The 22,588-nt window shown below is 58.7% G+C and overlaps 1 protein-coding gene across 1 annotated transcript in view; it reads right to left on the bottom strand.

Moving 5' to 3' along the window:
• LOC141164814 (transcription factor COE3-like) overlaps positions 1-22,588 on the bottom strand; it is a 349,802-nt gene that overhangs the window by 17,748 nt on the left and 309,466 nt on the right. Inside the window, exon 11 of the mRNA XM_073650397.1 lies at positions 3,772-3,860. Within this exon, the coding sequence (XP_073506498.1) occupies positions 3,772-3,860 (89 nt within the window). The remainder of the gene's footprint in view (positions 1-3,771; positions 3,861-22,588) is intronic.

Here is a 22,588-nt window from a genome sequence, read left to right as displayed (position 1 = left end):
ATCGTATAGCACTGCTTCCCCAGAGACAACACTGGGGCCCCTCATAGCCTCTTGCTTGGGGCTCTCTTTATCCTTAGTAAAGAGCACAATATAATAGTCTTGTCCAGCACACCGGGGGTTAAACGCAGTAGGACGGAGTGTGTGTGTGGGGGGTGGTGGGCTTGTCGCCATCACTGTGCTCACAGCATTTATCATTGTTAGGGGACCTGTCTCCGCTTCATTCCTCGCAACTCTCCGGTCACTGTGCCGTCACAAGGCCGAAATCTCACAGCTTTAACCCCCACTGTCCTGCAGGCATCGGCGTACGACCACAGAGCCCAGGCATCGGCGTACGACCACAGAGCCCAGGCATCGGCGTACGACCACAGAGCCCAGGCATCGGCGTACGACCACAGAGCCCAGGCATCGGCGTACGACCACAGAGCCCAGGCATCGGCGTACCACCACAGAGCCCAGGCATCGGCGTACCACCACAGAGCCCAGGCATCGGCGTACGACCACAGAGCCCAGGCATCGGCGTACGACCACAGAGCCCAGGCATCGGCGTACGACCACAGAGCCCAGGCATCGGCGTACGACCACAGAGCCCAGGCATCGGCGTACGACCACAGAGCCCAGGCATCGGCGTACCACCACAGAGCCCAGGCATCGGCGTACCACCACAGAGCCCAGGCATCGGCGTACCACCACAGAGCCCAGGCATCGGCGTACGACCCCAGAGCCCAGGCATCGGCGTACGACCCCAGAGCCCAGGCATCGGCGTACGACCCCAGAGCCCAGGCATCGGCGTACGACCCCAGAGCCCAGGCATCGGCGTACGACCCCAGAGCCCAGGCATCGGCGTACGACCCCAGAGCCCAGGCATCGGCGTACCACCACAGAGCCCAGGCATCGGCGTACGACCACAGAGCCCAGGCATCGGCGTACGACCCCAGAGCCCAGGCATCGGCGTACGACCCCAGAGCCCAGGCATCGGCGTACGACCCCAGAGCCCAGGCATCGGCGTACGACCCCAGAGCCCAGGCATCGGCGTACGACCCCAGAGCCCAGGCATCGGTGTACGACCCCAGAGCCCAGGCATCGGCGTACGACCCCAGAGCCCAGGCATCGGCGTACGACCCCAGAGCCCAGGCATCGGCGTACGACCACAGAGCCCAGGCATCGGCGTACGACCACAGAGCCCAGGCATCGGCGTACCACCCCAGAGCCCAGGCATCGGCGTACCACCCCAGAGCCCAGGCATCGGCGTACGACCCCAGAGCCCAGGCATCGGCGTACGACCCCAGAGCCCAGGCATCGGCGTACGACCCCAGAGCCCAGGCATCGGCGTACGACCCCAGAGCCCAGGCATCGGCGTACGACCCCAGAGCCCAGGCATCGGCGTACGACCCCAGAGCCCAGGCATCGGCGTACGACCCCAGAGCCCAGGCATCGGCGTACGACCCCAGAGCCAAGGCATCGGCGTACGACCCCAGAGCCCAGGCATCGGCGTACGACCCCAGAGCCCAGGCATCGGCGTACGACCCCAGAGCCCAGGCATCGGCGTACGACCACAGAGCCCAGGCATCGGCGTACGACCACAGAGCCCAGGCATCGGCGTACGACCACAGAGCCCAGGCATCGGCGTACGACCCCAGAGCCCAGGCATCGGCGTACGACCCCAGAGCCCAGGCATCGGCGTACGACCCCAGAGCCCAGGCATCGGCGTACGACCCCAGAGCCCAGGCATCGGCGTACGACCCCAGAGCCCAGGCATCGGCGTACGACCACAGAGCCCAGGCATCGGCGTACCACCACAGAGCCCAGGCATCGGCGTACCACCACAGAGCCCAGGCATCGGCGTACCACCACAGAGCCCAGGCATCGGCGTACGACCCCAGAGCCCAGGCATCGGCGTACGACCCCAGAGCCCAGGCATCGGCGTACCACCACAGAGCCCAGGCATCGGCGTACGACCACAGAGCCCAGGCATCGGCGTACCACCACAGAGCCCAGGCATCGGCGTACCACCACAGAGCCCAGGCATCGGCGTACCACCACAGAGCCCAGGCATCGGCGTACCACCACAGAGCCCAGGCATCGGCGTACCACCACAGAGCCCAGGCATCGGCCTACGACCCCAGAGCCCAGGCATCGGCGTACGACCCCAGAGCCCAGGCATCGGCGTACCACCCCAGAGCCCAGGCATCGGCGTACCACCACAGAGCCCAGGCATCGGCGTACCACCACAGAGCCCAGGCATCGGCGTACCACCACAGAGCCCAGGCATCGGCATACCACCACAGAGCCCAGGCATCGGCGTACCACCACAGAGCCCAGGCATCGGCGTACCACCACAGAGCCCAGGCATCGGCGTACCACCACAGAGCCCAGGCATCGGCGTACCACCACAGAGCCCAGGCATCGGCCTACGACCCCAGAGCCCAGGCATCGGCCTACGACCCCAGAGCCCAGGCATCGGCGTACGACCACAGAGCCCAGGCATCGGCGTACCACCACAGAGCCCAGGCATCGGCGTACCACCACAGAGCCCAGGCATCGGCGTACGACCAGAGAGCCCAGGCATCGGCGTATGACCAGAGAGCCCAGGCATCGGCGTACGACCACAGAGCCCAGGCATCGGCGTACGATCACAGAGCCCAGGCATCGGCGTACGACCATAGGGGCTGATACTCTCTTACTTTGATGAGAGATAACTCTTATAGGGAATTTCTCTTCAGTGGCACCATGGGATCAGACGGGGAGATTCTGGCAGGATGCTTCTAGAATGTTCTATTTAACTCCCCTTTTAGCATTCTGGTGCCGCTATGGAGGGTGCACTGTGTACAGTAGTATAACTCTATTGTGGCACCTGCACATGGTCCTGATGTACTGGGGGTGAGGAGCCGGTCTGTATGGGGTGCAGCACGGTGAGTCCGAGGTATCACCGGAGCCCCCAGACCATCCTCCTGTGACCAGTGGAGAGACTCAGAAATAAATGTTTTTCAGGCTTGGTCTTGTCACGGTTTGATAATTCATTCCTGATCAGACGACCTCGTATCCCAGAGGAAGCTACACCGGGCTGGAGACATCACTGGTCATTTACAGGTTAGTGAGCTCGGACGACGTGGGAGGGTGACGAGACATGGAAGAGTGATATGTGCGAAGAATGGAAGACTACATCGGAGAGGAACAAGACGTTACCGGCAACCGCAGGAACGATGATAGAGCCGGAGAGAGAGATCAACAGTGAATGCGGGATCAGCCAATGATCAGAGCCGGAGCGAGAGATCAACAGCGAGAGCAGGAACGGCCGATGATCAGAACCAGAGCGAGAGATCAACAGCGAGAGCAGGAACGGCCGATGATCACCATAAGAGTCCATGAACCTACATACTGTATACATATATACTACAACACAGGAAGTTGCAGCCACTAAATAATTTTGTCACGACGCACAGATTGATGAAACAAGCGAGATAATTTGTAGCGCCATCTTTATGTCCCGTGTGGGGCGTCCCACTATCGCTTCTCCCTATATATATACAGTGCCCAAATATTGGTGCCCGGCATCGGCTGACTAGGAGGCGATGACTTACGATCGCACCTGTCGCCCCCCTAACACCAGGCCTGTCCTGGTAATGAGGGGCTTCTACAGCGCGCAGACACTTCTGTGGCACCACGTTGTCACCTCACGGTATTCTCCATGATCTCAGCGCTGGATCTGATCTCGCCTCCGGAGCGGTCATATCGCAGTCATGTTACTGACATGAGGGGGGCACTGGTCCGTACCTTGGGTAATCTCTCGGGGTCTCCTGGATGCCGGGGCACCACCTTCTGTAATCTCTGGAAGCCGTAGTCTATCGTGGGTTCATTCAGAGCTGCAAAGAAAGGAGAAGAGAGAGGTCACACATGGGGGTCCGATGAGTCACACATTGGGGGTCCGATGATGGTTCATCATCAACACTGGTAACATCATCTCCCCTAGTAATGAACATCTTACAAGATGAGCCCACTCCGCTATATACAATATACCATAAATACCGCCATACAGTGCCAAAGTACCACTGCCACGTACAGCCGACACTATACTGCCATACAGCCGACGCTATACTGCCACGTACAACCGACGCTATACTGCCACGTACAGCCGACGCTATACTGCCACGTACAGCCGACGCCATACTGCCACGTACAGCCGACGCTATACTGCCACGTACAGCCGACGCCATACTGCCACGTAGAGCCGACGCTATACTGCCACGTACAGCCGACGCCATACTGCCACGTACAGCCGACGCCATACTGCCACGTACAGCCGACGCCATACTGCCACGTACAGCCGACGCCATACTGCCACGTACAGCCGACCCTAAACTGCCAGGTACAGCCGACGCCGTACTGCCACGTACAGCCGACGCCGTACTGCCACGTACAGCCGACGCCGTACTGCCACGTACAGCCGACGCCATACTGCCACGTACAGCCGACGCCGTACTGCCACGTACAGCCGACGCCGTACTGCCACGTACAGCCGACGCCGTACTGCCAGGTACAGCCGACGCCATACTGCCAGGTACAGCCGACGCCATACTGCCACGTACAGCCGACGCTATACTGCCACGTACAGCCGACGCCATACTGCCACGTACAGCCGACGCCATACTGCCACGTACAGCCGACGCCATACTGCCACGTACAGCCGACGCCATACTGCCAGGTACAGCCGACGCCGTACTGCCAGGTACAGCCGACGCCATACTGCCAGGTACAGCCGACGCCGTACTGCCACGTACAGCCGACGCCGTACTGCCACGTACAGCCGACGCCGTACTGCCAGGTACAGCCGACGCCGTACTGCCAGGTACAGCCGACGCCGTACTGCCAGGTACAGCCGACGCCATACTGCCACTTACAGCCGACGCCATACTGCCACTTACAGCCGACGCCATACTGCCACTTACAGCCGACGCCATACTGCCACGTACAGCCGACGCCTTACTGCCACGTACAGCCGACGCCATACTGCCACGTACAGCCGACGCCATACTGCCACGTACAGCCGACGCCATACTGCCACGTACAGCCGACGCCATACTGCCACGTACAGCCGACGCTATACTGCCACGTACAGCCGACGCCATACTGCCACGTACAGCCGACGCCATACTGCCAGGTACAGCCGACCCTATACTGCCAGGTACAGCCGACGCCGTACTGCCACGTACAGCCGACGCCATACTGCCACGTACAGCCGACGCCGTACTGCCGACGCCGTACTGCCAGGTACAGCCGACGCCGTACTGCCAGGTACAGCCGACGCCGTACTGCCAGGTACAGCCGACGCCATACTGCCACTTACAGCCGACGCCATACTGCCACTTACAGCCGACGCCATACTGCCACTTACAGCCGACGCCATACTGCCACGTACAGCCGACGCCTTACTGCCACGTACAGCCGACGCCATACTGCCACGTACAGCCGACGCCATACTGCCACGTACAGCCGACGCCATACTGCCACGTACAGCCGACGCCATACTGCCACGTACAGCCGACGCCATACTGCCACGTACAGCCGACGCTATACTGCCACGTACAGCCGACGCCATACTGCCACGTACAGCCGACGCTATACTGCCACGTACAGCCGACGCTATACTGCCACGTACAGCTGACGCTATACTGCCACGTACAGCCGACGCTATACTGCCACGTACAGCTGACACTATACTGCCACGTACAGCTGACCCTATACTGCCACGTACAGCCCGCATGATATAGTGAGGACATTATGCTGCCATGTAGCACTGAAATGTTCCACTTTTTCTGCCCCTGGGTTTTCGGTCCTCGTTAGTCCCGGGCAGTTGTCCAGTGTTTGCCCCCCATCTTCTCCACCTCGGATCTCATCACACGCAGTTATCGTCTTCGCGTTTCAGGACTGGATCATCACTCCCATCGGGCTGAGGTGAGACGTCATCAGGACTGGTAACCAACAATGTGACCAGTCCTGAGAGTCCGAGCACCGAGAGGAGCGGACGTTGTGTCTGTGTGACCAGTAATCTGGGGTCCTCTTCAATAAAAGCGGAGCATTAACCCCCTGGATGCTGCACTGATGGAGGGGCTCTACCATTACCCCGCGGATGCTGCACTGATGGAGGGGCTCTACCATTACCCCCCGGATGCTGCACTGATGGCGGGGCATTAACCCCGTGGATGCTGCACTGATGGCAGGGCTCTACCATTACCCCCCGGATGCTGCACTGATGGCGGGGCTCTACCATTACCCCCCGGATGCTGCACTGATGGCGGGGCTCTACCATTACCCCCCGGATGCAGCACTGATGGCGGGGCTCTACCATTACCCCCCAGATGCTGCACTGATGGCGGGGCTCTACCATTACCCCCCGGATGCTGCACTGATGGCGGGGCTCTACCATTACCCCCCGGATGCTGCACTGATGGCGGGGCTCTATCATTACCCTCCGGATGCTGCACTGATGGCGGGGCTCTACCATTACCCCCCGGATGCTGCACTGATGGCGGGGGCTCTACCATTACCCCCCTGGATGCTGCACTGATGGCGGGGGCTCTACCATTGACCCCCGGATGCTGCACTGATGGCGGGGCTCTACCATTACCCCCTGGATGCTGCACTGATGGCGGGGCTCTACCATTACCCCCCAGATGCTGCACCGATGGCGGGGCTCTACCATTACCCCCCGGATGCTGCACTGATGGCGGGGCTCTACCATTGACCCCTGGATGCTGCACTGATGGCGGGGCTCTACCATTCCCCCCCGGATGCTGCACTGATGGCGGGGCTCTACCATTACCCCCCGGATGCTGCACTGATGGCGGGGCTCTACCATTGACCCCCGAATGCTGCACTGATGGCGGGGCTCTACCATTACCCCCCAGATGCTACACTGATGGCGGGGCTCTACCATTACCCCCCGGATGCTGCACTGATAGCGGGGCTCTACCATTGACCCCTGGATGCTGCACTGATGGCGGGGCTCTACCATTACCCCCCGGATGTTGCACTGATGGCGGGGCTCTATCATTACCACCCCGGATGCTGCACTGATGGCGGGGCTCTACCATTACCCCCCGGATGCTGCACTGATCACGGGGCTCTACCATTACCCCCCAGATGCTGCACTGATGGCGGGGCTCTACCATTACCCCCCGGATGCTGCACTGATGGCAGGGCTCTACCATTACCCCCCGGATGCAGCACTGATGGCGGGGCTCTACCATTACCCCCCGGATGCTGCACTGATGGCAGGGCTCTACCATTACCCCCCGGATGCTGCACTGATGGCGGGGCTCTACCATTACCCCCCGGATGCTACACTGATGGCGGGGCTCTACCATTACCCCCCAGATGCTGCACTGATGGCTGGGCTCTACCATTACCCCCCCCCGGATGCTGCACTGATGGCAGGGCTCTACCATTACCCCCCGGATGCTGCACTGATGGCGGGGCTCTACCATTACCCCCCGGATGCTACACTGATGGCGGGGCTCTACCATTACCCCCCAGATGCTGCACTGATGGCGGGGCTCAACCATTACCCCGCAAATGCTGCACTGATGGCGGGGCTCTACCATTGACCTCCGAATGCTGCACTGATGGCGGGTCTCTACCATTACCCCCCAGATGCTACACTGATGGCGGGGCTCTACAATTACCCCCTGGATGCTGCACTGATAGCGGGGCTCTACCATTGACCCCTGAATGCTGCACTGATGGCGGGGCTCTACCATTACCTCCCCGGATGCTGCACTGATGGCGGGGCTCTACCATTACCCCCCAGATGCTGCACTGATGGCGGGGCTCTACCATTACCCCTCAGATGCTGCACTGATGGCGGGGCTCTACCATTACCCCCTGGATGCTGCACTGATGGCGGGGCTCTACCATTACCCCCCGGATGCTGCACTGATGGCGGGGCTCTACCATTGACCCCCGGATGCTGCACTGATGGCGGGGCTCTACCATTACCCCCTGGATGCTGCACTGATGGCGGGGCTCTACCATTACCCCCCGGATGCTGCACCGATGGCGGGGCTCTACCATTACCCCCTGGATGCTGCACCGATGGCGGGGCTCTACCATTACCCCCCGGATGCTGCACCGATGGCGGGGCTCTACCATTACCCCCCGGATGATGCACTGATGGCGGGGCTCTACCATTACCCCCCGGATGCTGCACTGATGGCGGGGCACTACCATTACCCCCCGGATGCTGCACTGATGGCGGGGCTCTACCATTACCCCCCGGATGCAGCACTGATGGCGGGGCTCTACCATTGACCCCCGAATGCTGCACTGATGGCGGGGCTCTACCATTACCCCCCAGATGCTACACTGATGGCGGGGCTCTACCATTACCCCCTGGATGCTGCACTGATAGCGGGGCTCTACCATTGACCCCTGGATGCTGCACTGATGGCGGGGCTCTACCATTACCCCCCGGATGCTGCACTGATGGCGGGGCTCTATCATTACCACCCCGGATGCTGCACTGATGACGGGGCTCTACCATTACCCCCCAGATGCTGCACTGATGGCGGGGCTCTACCATTACCCCCCGGATGCTGCACTGATGGCAGGGCTCTACCATTACCCCCCGGATGCAGCACTGATGGCAGGGCTCTACCATTACCCCCCGGATGCAGCACTGATGGCGGGGCTCTATCATTACCCCCCAGATGCAGCACTGATGGCGGGGCTCTACCATTACCCCCCAGATGCTGCACTGATGGCGGGGCTCTACCATTACCCCCCGGATGCTGCACTGATGGCGGGGCTCTACCATTACCCCCCGGATGCTGCACTGATGGCGGGGCTCTACCATTACCCCCCGGATGCTGCACTGATGGCGGGGCTCTACCATTACCCCCCAGATGCTGCACTGATGGTGGGGCTCTACCATTACCCCCCGGATGCTGCACTGATGGCGGGGCTCTACCATTACCCCCCGGATGCTGCACTGATGGCGGGGCTCTACCATTGACCCCCGGATGCTGCACTGATGGTGGGGCTCTACCATTACCCCCCGGATGCTGCACTGATGGCGGGGCTCTACCATTACCCCCCAGATGCAGCACTGATGGCGGGGCTCTACCATTACCCCCCGGATACTGCACTGATGGCGGGGGCTCTACCATTACCACCCGGATGCTGCACTGATGGCGGGGCTCTACCATTACCCCCCGGATACTGCACTGATGGCGGGGCACTACCATTACCCCCCAGATGCTGCACTGATGGCGGGGCTCTACCATTGACCCCCGGATACTGCACTGATGGCGGGGCTCTATCATTACCCCCCAGATGCTGCACTGATGGCGGGGCTCTATCATTACCCTCCGGATGCTGCACTGATGGCGGGGCTCAACCATTACCCCCCAGATGCTGCACTGATGGCGGGGCTCTACCATTACCCCCCGGATGCTGCACTGATGGCGGGGCTCTACCATTACCCCCCGGATGCTACACTGATGGCGGGGCTCTACCATTACCCCCCAGATGCTGCACTGATGGCGGGGCTCTACCATTACCCCCCCCGGATGCTGCACTGATGGCAGGGCTCTACCATTACCCCCCGGATGCTGCACTGATGGCGGGGCTCTACCATTACCCCCCGGATGCTACACTGATGGCGGGGCTCTACCATTACCACCCAGATGCTGCACTGATGGCGGGGCTCAACCATTACCCCGCAAATGCTGCACTGATGGCGGGGCTCTACCATTGACCCCCGAATGCTGCACTGATGGCGGGGCTCTACCATTACCCCCCCAGATGCTACACTGATGGCGGGGCTCTACCATTACCCCCTGGATGCTGCACTGATAGCGGGGCTCTACCATTGACCCCTGGATGCTGCACTGATGGCGGGGCTCTACCATTACCTCCCCGGATGCTGCACTGATGGCGGGGCTCTACCATTACCCCTCAGATGCTGCACTGATGGCGGGGCTCTACCATTACCCCTCAGATGCTGCACTGATGGCGGGGCTCTACCATTACCCCCTGGATGCTGCACTGATGGCGGGGCTCTACCATTACCCCCCGGATGCTGCACTGATGGCGGGGCTCTACCATTGACCCCCGGATGCTGCACTGATGGCGGGGCTCTACCTTTACCCCCTGGATGCTGCACTGATGGCGGGGCTCTACCATTACCCCCCGGATGCTGCACCGATGGCGGGGCTCTACCATTACCCCCCGGATGCTGCACTGATGGCGGGGCTCTACCATTACCCCCCGGATGCTGCACCGATGGCGGGGCTCTACCATTACCCCCCGGATGCTGCACTGATGGCGGGGCTCTACCATTACCCCCCGGATACTGCACTGATGGCGGGGGCTCTACCATTACCACCCAGATGCTGCACTGATGGCGGGGCTCTACCATTACCCCCCGGATACTGCACTGATGGCGGGGCACTACCATTACCCCCCAGATGCTGCACTGATGGCGGGGCACTACCATTACCCCCCAGATGCTGCACTGATGGCGGGGCTCTACCATTGACTCCCGGATACTGCACTGATGGCGGGGCTCTATCATTACCCCCCAGATGCTGCACTGATGGCGGGGCTCTATCATTACCCTCCGGATGCTGCACTGATGGCGGGGCTCAACCATTACCCCCCGGATGCTGCACTGATGGCGGGGCTCTACCATTACCCCCCGGATGCTACACTGATGGCGGGGCTCTACCATTACCCCCCAGATGCTGCACTGATGGTGGGGCTCTACCATTATCCCCCGGATGCTGCACTGATGGCGGGGCTCTACCATTACCCCCCTGGATGCTGCACTGATGGCGGGGCTCTACCATTACCCCCCGGATGCTGCACTGATGGCGGGGCTCTACCATTACCCCCCGGATGCTGCACTGATGGCGGGGCTCTACCATTGACCCCCGGATGCTGCACTGATGGTGGGGCTCTACCATTACCCCCCGGATGCTGCACTGATGGCGGGGCTCTACCATTACCCCCCAGATGCAGCACTGATGGCGGGGCTCTACCATTACCCCCCGGATACTGCACTGATGGCGGGGGCTCTACCATTACCCCCCGGATGCTGCACTGATGGCGGGGCTCTACCCTTACCCCCCGGATACTGCACTGATGGCGGGGCTCTACCATTGACCCCCGGATACTGCACTGATGGCGGGGCTCTATCATTACCCCCCAGATGCTGCACTGATGGCGGGGCTCTATCATTACCCTCCGGATGCTGCACTGATGGCGGGGCTCAACCAATACCCCCCAGATGCTGCACTGATGGCGGGGCTCTACCATTACCCCCCGGATGCTGCACTGATGGCGGGGCTCTACCATTACCCCCCGGATGCTGCACTGATGGCGGGGCTCTACCATTACCCCCCGGATGCTGCAGTGATGGCGGGGCTCTACCATTACCCCCCAGATGCTGCACTGATGGCGGGGCTCTACTATTACCCCCCGGATGCTGCACTGATGGCGGGGCTCTACCATTACCCCCCGGATGCTGCACTGATGGTGGGGCTCTACCATTACCCCCCAGATGCTGCACTGATGGCGGGGCTCTACCATTACCCCCCGGATGCTGCACTGATGGCGGGGCTCTACCATTACCCCCCGGATGCAGCACTGATGGCGGGGCTCTACCATTGACCCCTGGATGCTGCACTGATGGCGGGAGCTCTACCATTACCCCCCGGATGCAGCACTGATGGCGGGGCTCTACCATTACCCCCCAGATGCTGCACTGATGGCGGGGCTCTACCATTGACCCCCGGATGCTGCACTGATGACGGGGCTCTACCATTACCCCCCGGATGCTGCACTGATGGCGGGGCTCTACCATTGACCCCCGGATGCTGCACTGATGACGGGGCTCTACCATTACCCCCCAGATGCTGCACTGATGGCGGGGCTCTACCATTACCCCCCGGATGCAGCACTGATGGCGGGGCTCTACCATTGACCCCCGGATGCAGCACTGATGGCGGGGCTCTACCATTGACCCCCAGATGCTGCACTGATGGCGGGGCTCTACCATTACCCCCCAGATGCTGCACTGATGGCGGGGGCTCTACCATTGACCCCCGGATGCTGCACTGATGGCGGGGCTCTACCATTGACCCCCGGATGCTGCACTGATGGCGGGGCTCTACCATTGAACCCGGATGCTGCACTGATGGCATGGCGGGGCTCTACCATTGACCCCCGGATGCTGCACTGATGGCGGGGCTCTACCATTGACCCCCGGATGCTGCACTGATGGCGGGGCTCTACCATTGACCCCCGGATGCTGCACTGATGGCGGGGCTCTACCATTGACCCCCGGATGCTGCACTGATGGCGGGGCTCTACCATTGACCCCTTGGACGCTGTAGTAACGTCTGCGTTTTTCTCCCCAGAATATTATCGATGACCCTTCTCCTCCTCAGTAATCTGTGAGTAATGCCACCATGGATCCCGGGTGGGGGGTTTACATGACCCCTAACCTGCACCTCCTCCTCGCCATGTCACCTGATCCAATCCCCGACCCCCAGCCTGATGATGGACCACCTGCTCTACACTAAACATATGTAATGCGGACCCCTGAGCCTCGGACCCCCAGCCTCGCTGCTCTCTGCACTAATGGGAATTGATTGGGTCAGAAGAGATGATGTCTGTCATCTCGCGGCATTAACCCTTCACATCTACCCTGGGGGAGGGGGCGGTAGTGTGAGCAGGACCCTGCACAGAGCCAAGGAGATGACCGGAGCCTGACAGACACCATGAAGCCCCCCCCCCGCACAGACGACACCATCTGAAACAACGGACACTGGAAGCCTGTGCTAGCATTTCTTCTGCGGTGTTGCTATCAGTGTGTCCAGAGTGGGAGAAGAGGGCGGCACTGACAATCCAACACAATGGGCAGCACTTTGAACACATTTTATAAGTTGTCATAAACTTGTAAAAAAACTCATGAAAGAATAAAGTTACGTTAAAACCAAGCCTACCATTGATTTCCTTATGAAATTCTCAATAAGTTTGAGGTGTCACATGACCCTCTTACCATTGAAAGAAATAAAGTTGGATCCAAAATGGCCAACTTCAAAATGGCCGCCATGGTCACCACCCTTCTGGAAAAGTTTCCCACCTCCCATATACTAATGTGCCACAAACCGGAAGTTGATATCACCAACCATTCCCATTTAATTTAGGTGAATCCATATAAATGGCCCACCCTGTATTATAATCTGCCGTTCAATCCATCGACATCTACACAGAGGTACGGCGGCTCGGGGTACAGTGGTACAGGGTACAGCAACTCAGGGATACGGCAGCTCGGGGTACGGCGGCTCAGGATACAGCGGCTCAGGATACAGTGGCTCGGGGATACGGCGGCTCGGGAAAACGACAGCTCGGAGAAACGACAGCTCGGGGTACTCAGGGATATGGCGGCTCGGGGTGTGGCGGCTCGGGGTACAGCGGCTCAGGGTGCTCAGATATATGGCTGCTCGGAGGTACGGCAGCTCGGGGTACGGCAGCTCGAGGTACAGTGGTACAGGGTACGGCAGCTTGGGGTACTCAAGGTACGGCAGCTCAGGGATACGGCACCTCAGGGTACTAAGGGTACGGCAGCTCAGGCATACGGCAGCCTGGGGTACTCAGGGTACGGCAGCTCAGGGATACGGCAGCCTGGGGAACTCAGGGTACGGCAGCTCAGGGATACGGCAGCATGGGGTACTCAGGGATACGGCAGCCTGGGGTACTCGGGGTACGGCAGCTCAGGGATACGGCAGCCTGGGGTACTCAGGGTGCAGCAGCTCAGGCATACGGCAGCCTGGGGTACTCGGGGTACGGCAGCCCGGGGGTACGGCAGCTCGGGGTACGGCAGCCTGGGGTACTCAGGGTACGGCAGCTCAGGGATACGGCAGCCTGGGGTACTCAGGGTACGGCAGCTCAGGGATACGACAGACTGGGGTACTCAGGGTACGGCAGCTCAGGCATACGGCAGCCTGGGGAACTCAGGGTACGGCAGCTCAGGGATACGGCAGCCTGGGGTACTCAGGGTACAGCAGCTCAGGCATACGGCAGCCCGGGGGTACTCAGGGTACGGCAGCTCAGGCATACGGCAGCCTGGGGTACTCAGGGTACAGCAGCCCGGGGGTACGGCAGCTCGGGATACTCAGGGTACGGCAGCTCAGGGTACGGCAGCCCGGGGGTACGGCAGCCTGGGGTACTCAGGGTACGGCAGCTCAGGGATACGGCAGCTCGGGGTACTCAGGGTACGGCAGCTCAGGAATACGGCAGCCTGGGGTACTCAGGTTACGGCAGCTCAGGGATACGGCAGCCTGGGGTACTCAGGGTATGGCAGCCCGGGGGTACGGCAGCTCGGGGTACTCAGGGTACGGCAGCTCAGGCATACGGCAGCCTGGGGTACTCAGGGTACGGTAGCTCAGGGATACGGCAGCCTGGGGTACTCAGGGTACGGCAGCCCGGGGTACGGCAGCTCGGGGTACTCAGGGTACAGCAGCTCAGGCATACGGCAGCCTGAGGTACTCAGGGTACGGCAGCTCAGGGATACGGCAGCCTGGGGTACTCAGGGTACGGCAGCTCAGGGATACGGCAGCCTGGGGTACTCAGGGTACGGCAGACTGGGGTACTCAGGGTACGGAAGCTCAGGGATACGGTAGTCTGGGGTACTAAGGGTACGGCAGCTCAGGGATACAGCAGCTCGGGGTACTCAGGGTACGGCAGCTCAGGGATACGGCAGCCTGGGGTACTCAGGGTACGGCAGCTCAGGGATACAACAGACTGGGGTACTCAGGGTACGGCAGCTCAGGCATACGGCAGCCTGGGGTACTCAGGGTATGGCAGCTCAGGGATACAGCAGACTGGGGTACTCAGGGTACGGCAGCTCAGGGATACGGCAGCCTAGGGTCCTCAGGGTACGGCAGCTCAGGGATACGGCAGCCTGGGGTACTCAGGGTACGGCAGCTCAGGGATACGGCAGCCTGGGGTACTCAGGGATACGGCAGCTCAGGGATACGGCAGCCTGGGGTACTCAGGGTACGGCAGCCTGGGGTACTCAGGGTACGGCAGCCCGAGGGTACGGCAGCTCGGGGTACTCAGGGTACGGCAGCTCAGGGATACGGCAGCCTGGAGTACTCAGGGTACGGCAGCCCGGGGTACTCAGGGTACGGCAGCCCGGGGTACTCAGGGTACGGCAGCTCAGGGATACGGCAGCTCGGGGTACTCAGGGTACGGCAGCTCAGGCATACGGCAGCCTGGTGTACTCAGGGTACGGCAGCTCAGGAATACGGCACCCTGGGGTACTCAGGGTACGGCAGCTCAGGGATACGGCAGCCTGGGGTACTCAGGGTACAGCAGCCCGGGGGTACGGCAGCTCGGGGTACTCAGGGTACAGCAGCTCAGGCATACGGCAGCCTGGGGTACTCAGGGTACGGCAGCTCAGGGATAAGGCAGCCTGGGGTACTCAGGGTACGGCAGCCCGGGGGTACGGCAGCTCGGGGTACTCAGGGTACAGCAGCTCAGGCATACGGCAGCCTGGGGTACTCAGGGTACGGCAGCTCAGGGATACGGCAGCCTGGGGTACTCAGGCTACGGCAGCTCAGGGATACGGCAGCCTGGGGTACTCAGGGTACAGCAGCTCAGGGATACGGCAGACTGGGGTACTCAGGGTACGGAAGCTCAGGGATACGGCAGCCTGGGGTACTCAGGGTACGGCAGCTCAGGGATACGGCAGCCTGGGGTACTCAGGGTATGGCAGCTCAGGGATACGGCAGCCTGGGGTACTCAGGGTACGGCAGCCTGGGGTACTCAGGGTACGGCAGCTCAGGAATACGGCAGCCTGGGGTACTCAGGGTACGGCAGCTTAGGGATACGGCAGCCTGGGGTACTCAGGGTACGGCAGCTCAGGCATACGGCAGCCTGGGGTACTCAGGGTACGGCAGCTCAGGGATACAACAGACTGGGGTACTCAGGGTACGGCAGCTCAGGCATACGGCAGCCTGGGGTACTCAGGGTATGGCAGCTCGGGGGTACGGGTGACTCATCAGGTTTATAAATTTGGTAGTCACCAGCTAAAAGAGTGAACTCCGGCTGTAAGTGACATCACACACACACGTGCTGCCTTCCCCGACGTGGGTGTATCAGGAAGGGGTTAATCTACTGGCACGCTGAGTATAAATCACAACCCAACAGTTCAGATCCACAACTCCGGGGGCCGGCAGGGGCCCCGCACCGCACTCCGCTCTCCCACAGGCCGCACACTCTACATCAGACTATGAGTTTTCAGAGCTACAAGAACCAAATTCAACCGAAAACAGAATGAATCGGAGTATAAGTACATGAAAAATACAGGAGCATGTTCACACCGGCCACTAACAGACAAAACTGAGATGGAAACAAAATGCACATATACCCTGCTGTAAGTAAAAGCAATAGAGCATATACATAACATGGGGGGCTTAGTAAACACAGGTTTTGATAAAAAAAAAAAAAAAGCGTAAAAGCCGTCCCACCAACGTCAAGGTGAACCCAAACCCAGGTTTGGCATTGTCCTCTAGTATTAAAACCGCCCTTCCTTTGAGCTGGACGTCACATTTATATAGCTTCCCATTGCTGGGTGTCCATAGTCGGGCCCCGGTCCTGCTCGGCCCTTATTCACACTGACGTCACTATGACGCATGGTAAGCTTTTAATACTAGAGGTCAGGACAGTCCCCAGTTTGGGTTCACCTTGACGCTGGTGGGACGGCTTTTAAGATTTTTTGTGATAAAACACAGTGTTTATTAAGTCCTCTATGTTATTTATATTACTTATTCACAGCAGGGTATGTGGTTATTTCGTTTCTCTCTTAGGCTTTGTAAAAAACAGTCTCAGTAAAAAATTTATAGAAAAAGTAAAAAAAAAAAAATCATAAAAAACAAACATAAAAATAAGCAAGACCAAACTCAAGCTACGGGGTCTCCTGCTCCTCCAGAGCAGGGGCTGCGCACTCAGACCAGGACCTGACCCCACCGCCTCTCACCTGACGGCTCTCCTTTTACTTTACAGTTTAGCCGTCATCATTTTTTTGCAATTTTTGTGTAAACTTAAAACATTATTGTCCTTGCGTCTCAGAAGAGTCTGTAAAGCGTCACAGGGAAGCAGGAAGATTCATGCTGCCAGGAGTGCGGGCAGCCTGGACCACAGACCGGCCGCCGAAGGATGACAATGATGAAGATACTGTTAGAAGCCGCTGGGCACCATGTGTCTGGATGACTGGTCATAGACAGGTCCCCGGACGGCTCCTCCTCGCCCCGCTCCCCATGACTGACGGGTCTCTTCGGTTCAGCTTTGAAAACGATGTGTTCTCTGAAAAGGCTGCTGCAGCATGATCAGTTCCACTGGTGCCCTGCACGACCCGGCCCACCCGTGCCCTGCACGACCCGGCCCACCGGTGCCCTACACGACTCGGCTGATGGGTGCCCTGCTCGACCCGGCCCACCCGTGCCCTGTACGACCCGACCCACCGGTGCCCTGCACGACCCGGCCCACCGGTGCCCTGCACGACCCGGCCCACCGGTGCCGTGTACGACCCAGCCCACCGGTGTCCTGCACGACCCGGCCCACCGGTGCCGTGTACGACCCTGCCCACCGGTGCCCTGCACGACCCGGCCCACCGGTGCCCTGCACGACTCGGCTGATGTGTGTCCTGCTCGACCCTGCCCACCGGTGTCCTGCACGACCTGGCCCACCGGTGCCTCACTCGACCCGGCCCACCCGTGCCCTGTTCGACCCGGCCCACTGGTGCCCTGCATGACCCAGCCCACCGGTGCCCTGCACGACTCGGCTGATGGGTGCCCTGCTCGGCCCGGCCCACGGGTGCCCTGCACGACTCGTCGGATGGGTGTCCTGCTCGACCCGGCCCATGGGTGCCCTGCTCGACCCGGCCCACCCGTGCCCTGTACGACCCGGCCCACCGGTGCCCTGCACGACTCGGCTGATGGGTGCCCTGTCCGACCCGGCCCACGGGTGCCCTGCTCGACCCGGCCCACGGGTGTCCTGCACAATAAGGCCCACGGGTTCCCTTTAACCCTGTGCCTGCTGGAGAGCAGTGTGGTGTGTGGGGTCACTGTCAGCCCAGGACTTGGTGGGTGGTGGCAGCAGGTTGTGTCTGGGCCGTGTTGCCCACATCAGGGTGTGATTTGTTCCCAATTTGCAATTTGAGTGGAAAGTGAGAGTGAGATAAGTGTCACACTGAGCCGGGAAGTTGTACGCACCACGACACGTGAGATGTGTTTTCTCCTGGACGGACTTCAATGGGCATCTGCTGTAAGACCCGATAACCTCCGTACGCAATTGCGGCCTCCTGTCATCCCTCAACCACAATCTTCACCCTCCAAAAACTGTAGTAAAGACTTGGGCATTTCGGATGGTTACAGACACCACATTCTGGAAGATCCAACTGCACCGCGCCAGGAAACAACATGACACCCAAGTACCGAGATAACGAAAACGTCCATAACCCATAAAGGAATGGGCCGGCCCGTGGGGTGGTGCAGACTTTTGTAGGATTTCTGAGTTTTGTGGGTCTACACATAAGATGGAGAATGTCATGAGGCCGGTGGCATCACAGCCCTAACAGCCATATCACGGAAGATGACTGCACGGATTCCTAAACCTTCCGGTTGGGTCCAACACTGCATATGGGTGGCTTTAATTTTCATGACATCTTCCGCCCAGCTGTTCGGTGCGGCCATGTTTTCTTGCACCCTCGGATCTATGGCGTGACTACGCAGATGGTGGGAGCCGCCATGGTGAAACATCTCCCCGGATTACGCTCTTCCTCTCGTGTCGGGTATTAATGATCTCGCTCATTCTTCATATTCTATTGACCGCTCTGTAAAACATTCTGCGGCAAGAAAAATCTCTCCCGATAATTGGAACCACATGTTGTAACAAAGGAAACAAGGTCTCTAGCAGAAATGGTGCAACTCAGACTCGCGGGCCAATCCGCCCGGAAAGAGAAAATAATACTGGCCAGAAATGATTGACTTCATGTAAGCATCTGCTCCGGGGCGGCGGACCAGCAGAGAGCGGTGGGTGGTATCAATAACCGAGCATTACTGGGGGAAAAGTCCATGTCGGAAGTTTTCCAGGCAGAGCAATTAATTTCCTGTTAGCTGCTGCTTTTCACACGTTTCATCGCACTCCTCCAAGACGATCCTGGATATCTCAAGATCCTGGGGTTTGGCCAAAAGATTCAGATCCCATCACTATCCACCAAGGCTCTCAGAAGATCCACACGAGCAGCAAACAGGGAGGACCGAAACCTTACAGCACTTCTTATCCATAGGGGGCAGTATTATAGTAGTTATATTCTTGTACATAGGGGGCAGTATTATAGTAGTTATATTCATGTACATAGGGGGCAATATTATAGTAGTTATATTCTTGTACATAGGGGGCAGTATTATAGTAGTTATATTCTTGTACATAGGGGCAGTATTATAGTAGTTATATTCTTGTACATAGGGGGCAGTATTATAGTAGTTATATTCTTGTACATAGGGGCAGTATTATAGTAGTTATATTCTTGTACATAGGGGGCAGTATTATAGTAGTTATATTCTTGTACATAGGGGGCAATATTATAGTAGTTATATTCTTGTACATAGGGGGCAGTATTATAGTAGTTATATTCTTGTACATAGGGGGCAGTATTATAGTAGTTATATTCATGTACATAGGGGGCAATATTATAGTAGTTATATTCTTGTACATAGGGGGCAGTATTATAGTAGTTATATTCTTGTACATAGGAGCACACTTCTGCCCCTCAGTCTCCACACCCCTGCCCCCTTATTCTCCACACTCCTGCCCCCTTATTCTCCACACTCCTGCCCCCTTATTCTCCACACTCCTGCCCCCTTATTCTCCACACTCCTGCCCCCTTATTCTCCACACTCCTGCCCCCTTATTCTCCACACTCCAGCCCCTTATTCTCCACACTCCTGCCCCTTATTCTCCACACTCCTGCCCCTTATTCTCCACACTCTTGCCCCTTATTCTCCACACTGCTGCCCCTTATTCTCCGCACTGCTGCCCCTTATTCTCCACACTTCTGAACTTATTCTCCGCACTCCTGCCCCTTATTCTCCGCACTCCTCCCCCTTATTCTCCGCACTCCTGCCCCTTATCCTCCACACTACTGCCCCTTATCCTCCACACTACTGCCCCTTATTCTCCACACTCCTGCCCCTTATTCTCCACACTCCTGCCCCTTATTCTCCACACTCCTGCCTCTTATTCCTCCACACTTCTACCCCTTATCCTCCACACTCCTGCCCCTTATCCCCCACACTCCAGCCCCTTATCCTCCACACTCCTGCCCCTTATTCTCCACACTCCTGCCCCTTATTCTCCACACTCCTGCCCCTTATTCTCCACCCTCCAGCCGCTTATTCTCCACACTCCTGCCCCTTATTCTCCACACTCCTGCCCCTTATTCTCCACACTCCTGCCCCTTATTCTCCACACTCCTGCCCCTTATTCTCCACACTCCTGCCCCTTATCCTCCAAACTTCAGCCCCTTATCCTCCACACTTCAGCCCCTTATCCTCCACACTTTCCACACTCCTGTCCCTTATTCTCCACACTTCTGCCCCTTATTCTCCACACTCCTGCCCCTTATTCTCCACACTTCAGCCCCTTATTCTCCACACTTCTGCCCCTTATCCTCCACACTTTCCACACTCCTGTCCCTTATTCTCCACACTTCTGCCCCTTATTCTCCACACTCCTGCCCCTTATTCTCCACACTCCTGCCCCTTATTCTCCACACTCCTGCCCCTTATTCTCCACACTCCTGCCCCTTATTCTCCACACTCCTGCCCCTTATTCTCCACACTCCTGCCCCTTATTCTCCACACTCCTGCCCCTTATTCTCCACACTCCTGCCCCTTATTCTCCACACTCCTGCCCCTTATCCTCCACACTCCTGCCCCTTATCCTCCACACTCCTGCCCCTTATTCTCCACACTCCTGCCCCTTATTCTCCACACTCCTGCCCCTTATTCTCCACACTTCTGCCCCTTATCCTCCACACTCCTGCCCCCTTATTCTCCACACTTCTGCCCCTTATTCTCCACACTCCTGCCCCATATTCTCCACACTTCTGCCCCTTATTCTCCACACTTCTGCCCCTTATTCTCCACACTTCTGCCCCTTATTCTCCACACTCCTGCCCCTTATTCTCCACACTTCTGCCCCTCATTCTCCACACTCCTGCCCCCTTATTGTCCACACTCCTGCCCCCTTATTGTCCACACTCCTGCCCCCTTATTGTCCACACTCCTGCCCCCTTATTGTCCACACTCCTGCCCCTCATTCTCCACACTCCTGCCCCTCATTCTCCACACTCCTGCCCATCATTCTCCACACTCCTGCCCCTCATTCTCCACACTCCTGCCCCTCATTCTCCACACTCCTGCCCCTTATTCTCCACACTCCTGCCCCTTATTCTCCACACTCCTACCCCTCATTCTCCACACTCCTGCCCCTTATTCTCCACACTCCTGCCCCTTATCCTCCACACTCCGGCCCCTTATCCTCCACACTCCGGCCCCTTATTCTCCACACTCCTGCCCCCTTATTCTCCACACTCCTGCCCCATATTCTCCACACTCCTGCCCCATATTCTCCACACTCCTGCCCCTTATTCTCCACACTCCTGCCCCTTATTCTCCACACTCCTGCCCCTTATTCTCCACACTCCTGCCCCTTATTCTCCACACTCCTGCCCCTCATTCTCCACACTCCTGCCCCTTATTCTCCACACTCCTGCCCCTTATTCTCCACACTCCTGCCCCTTATTCTCCACACTCCTGCCCCTTATCCTCAACACTTCTGCCCCCTTATTCTCCACACTCCTGCCCCCTTATTCTCCACACTTCTGCCCCCTTATTCTCCACACTTCTGCCCCCTATTCTCCACACTCCTACCCCTTATTCTCCACACTCCTGCCCCATATTCTCCACACTTCTGCCCCCTTATTCTCCACACTCCTACCCCTTATTCTCCACACTCCTGCCCCATATTCTCCACACTTCTGCCCCCTTATTCTCCGCACTCCTACCCCTTATTCTCCACACTTCAGCCCCTTATTCTCCACACTTCTGCCCCTTATTCTCCACACTCCTGCCCCTTATTCTCCACACTCCTGCCCCCTTATTCTCCACACTTCTGCCCCCTTATTCTCCACACTTCTGCCCCCTATTCTCCACACTCCTACCCCTTATTCTCCACACTCCTGCCCCTTATTCTCCACACTTCTGCCCCCTTATTCTCCACACTTCTGCCCTTTATTCTCCACACTTCTGTCCCTTATTCTCCACACTCCTGCCCCTTATTCTCCATACTTCTGCCCCTTATTCTCCACACTCCTGCCCCTTATTCTCCACACTCCTACCCCTTATTCTCCACACTCCTGCCCCATATTCTCCACACTTCTGCCCCCTTATTCTCCGCACTCCTACCCCTTATTCTCCACACTTCAGCCCCTTATTCTCCACACTTCTGCCCCCTTATT

Source organism: Phyllobates terribilis, unplaced genomic scaffold (assembly GCF_046119375.1).
Source record: "Phyllobates terribilis strain yellow unplaced genomic scaffold, ASM4611937v1 Scaffold_1__5_contigs__length_1240528914, whole genome shotgun sequence".
NCBI classification, from domain to species: domain Eukaryota; kingdom Metazoa; phylum Chordata; class Amphibia; order Anura; family Dendrobatidae; genus Phyllobates; species Phyllobates terribilis.
The sequence above is the reverse complement of the archived record's forward strand: the minus strand, read 5'-3'. Positions and strand labels throughout refer to the sequence as shown.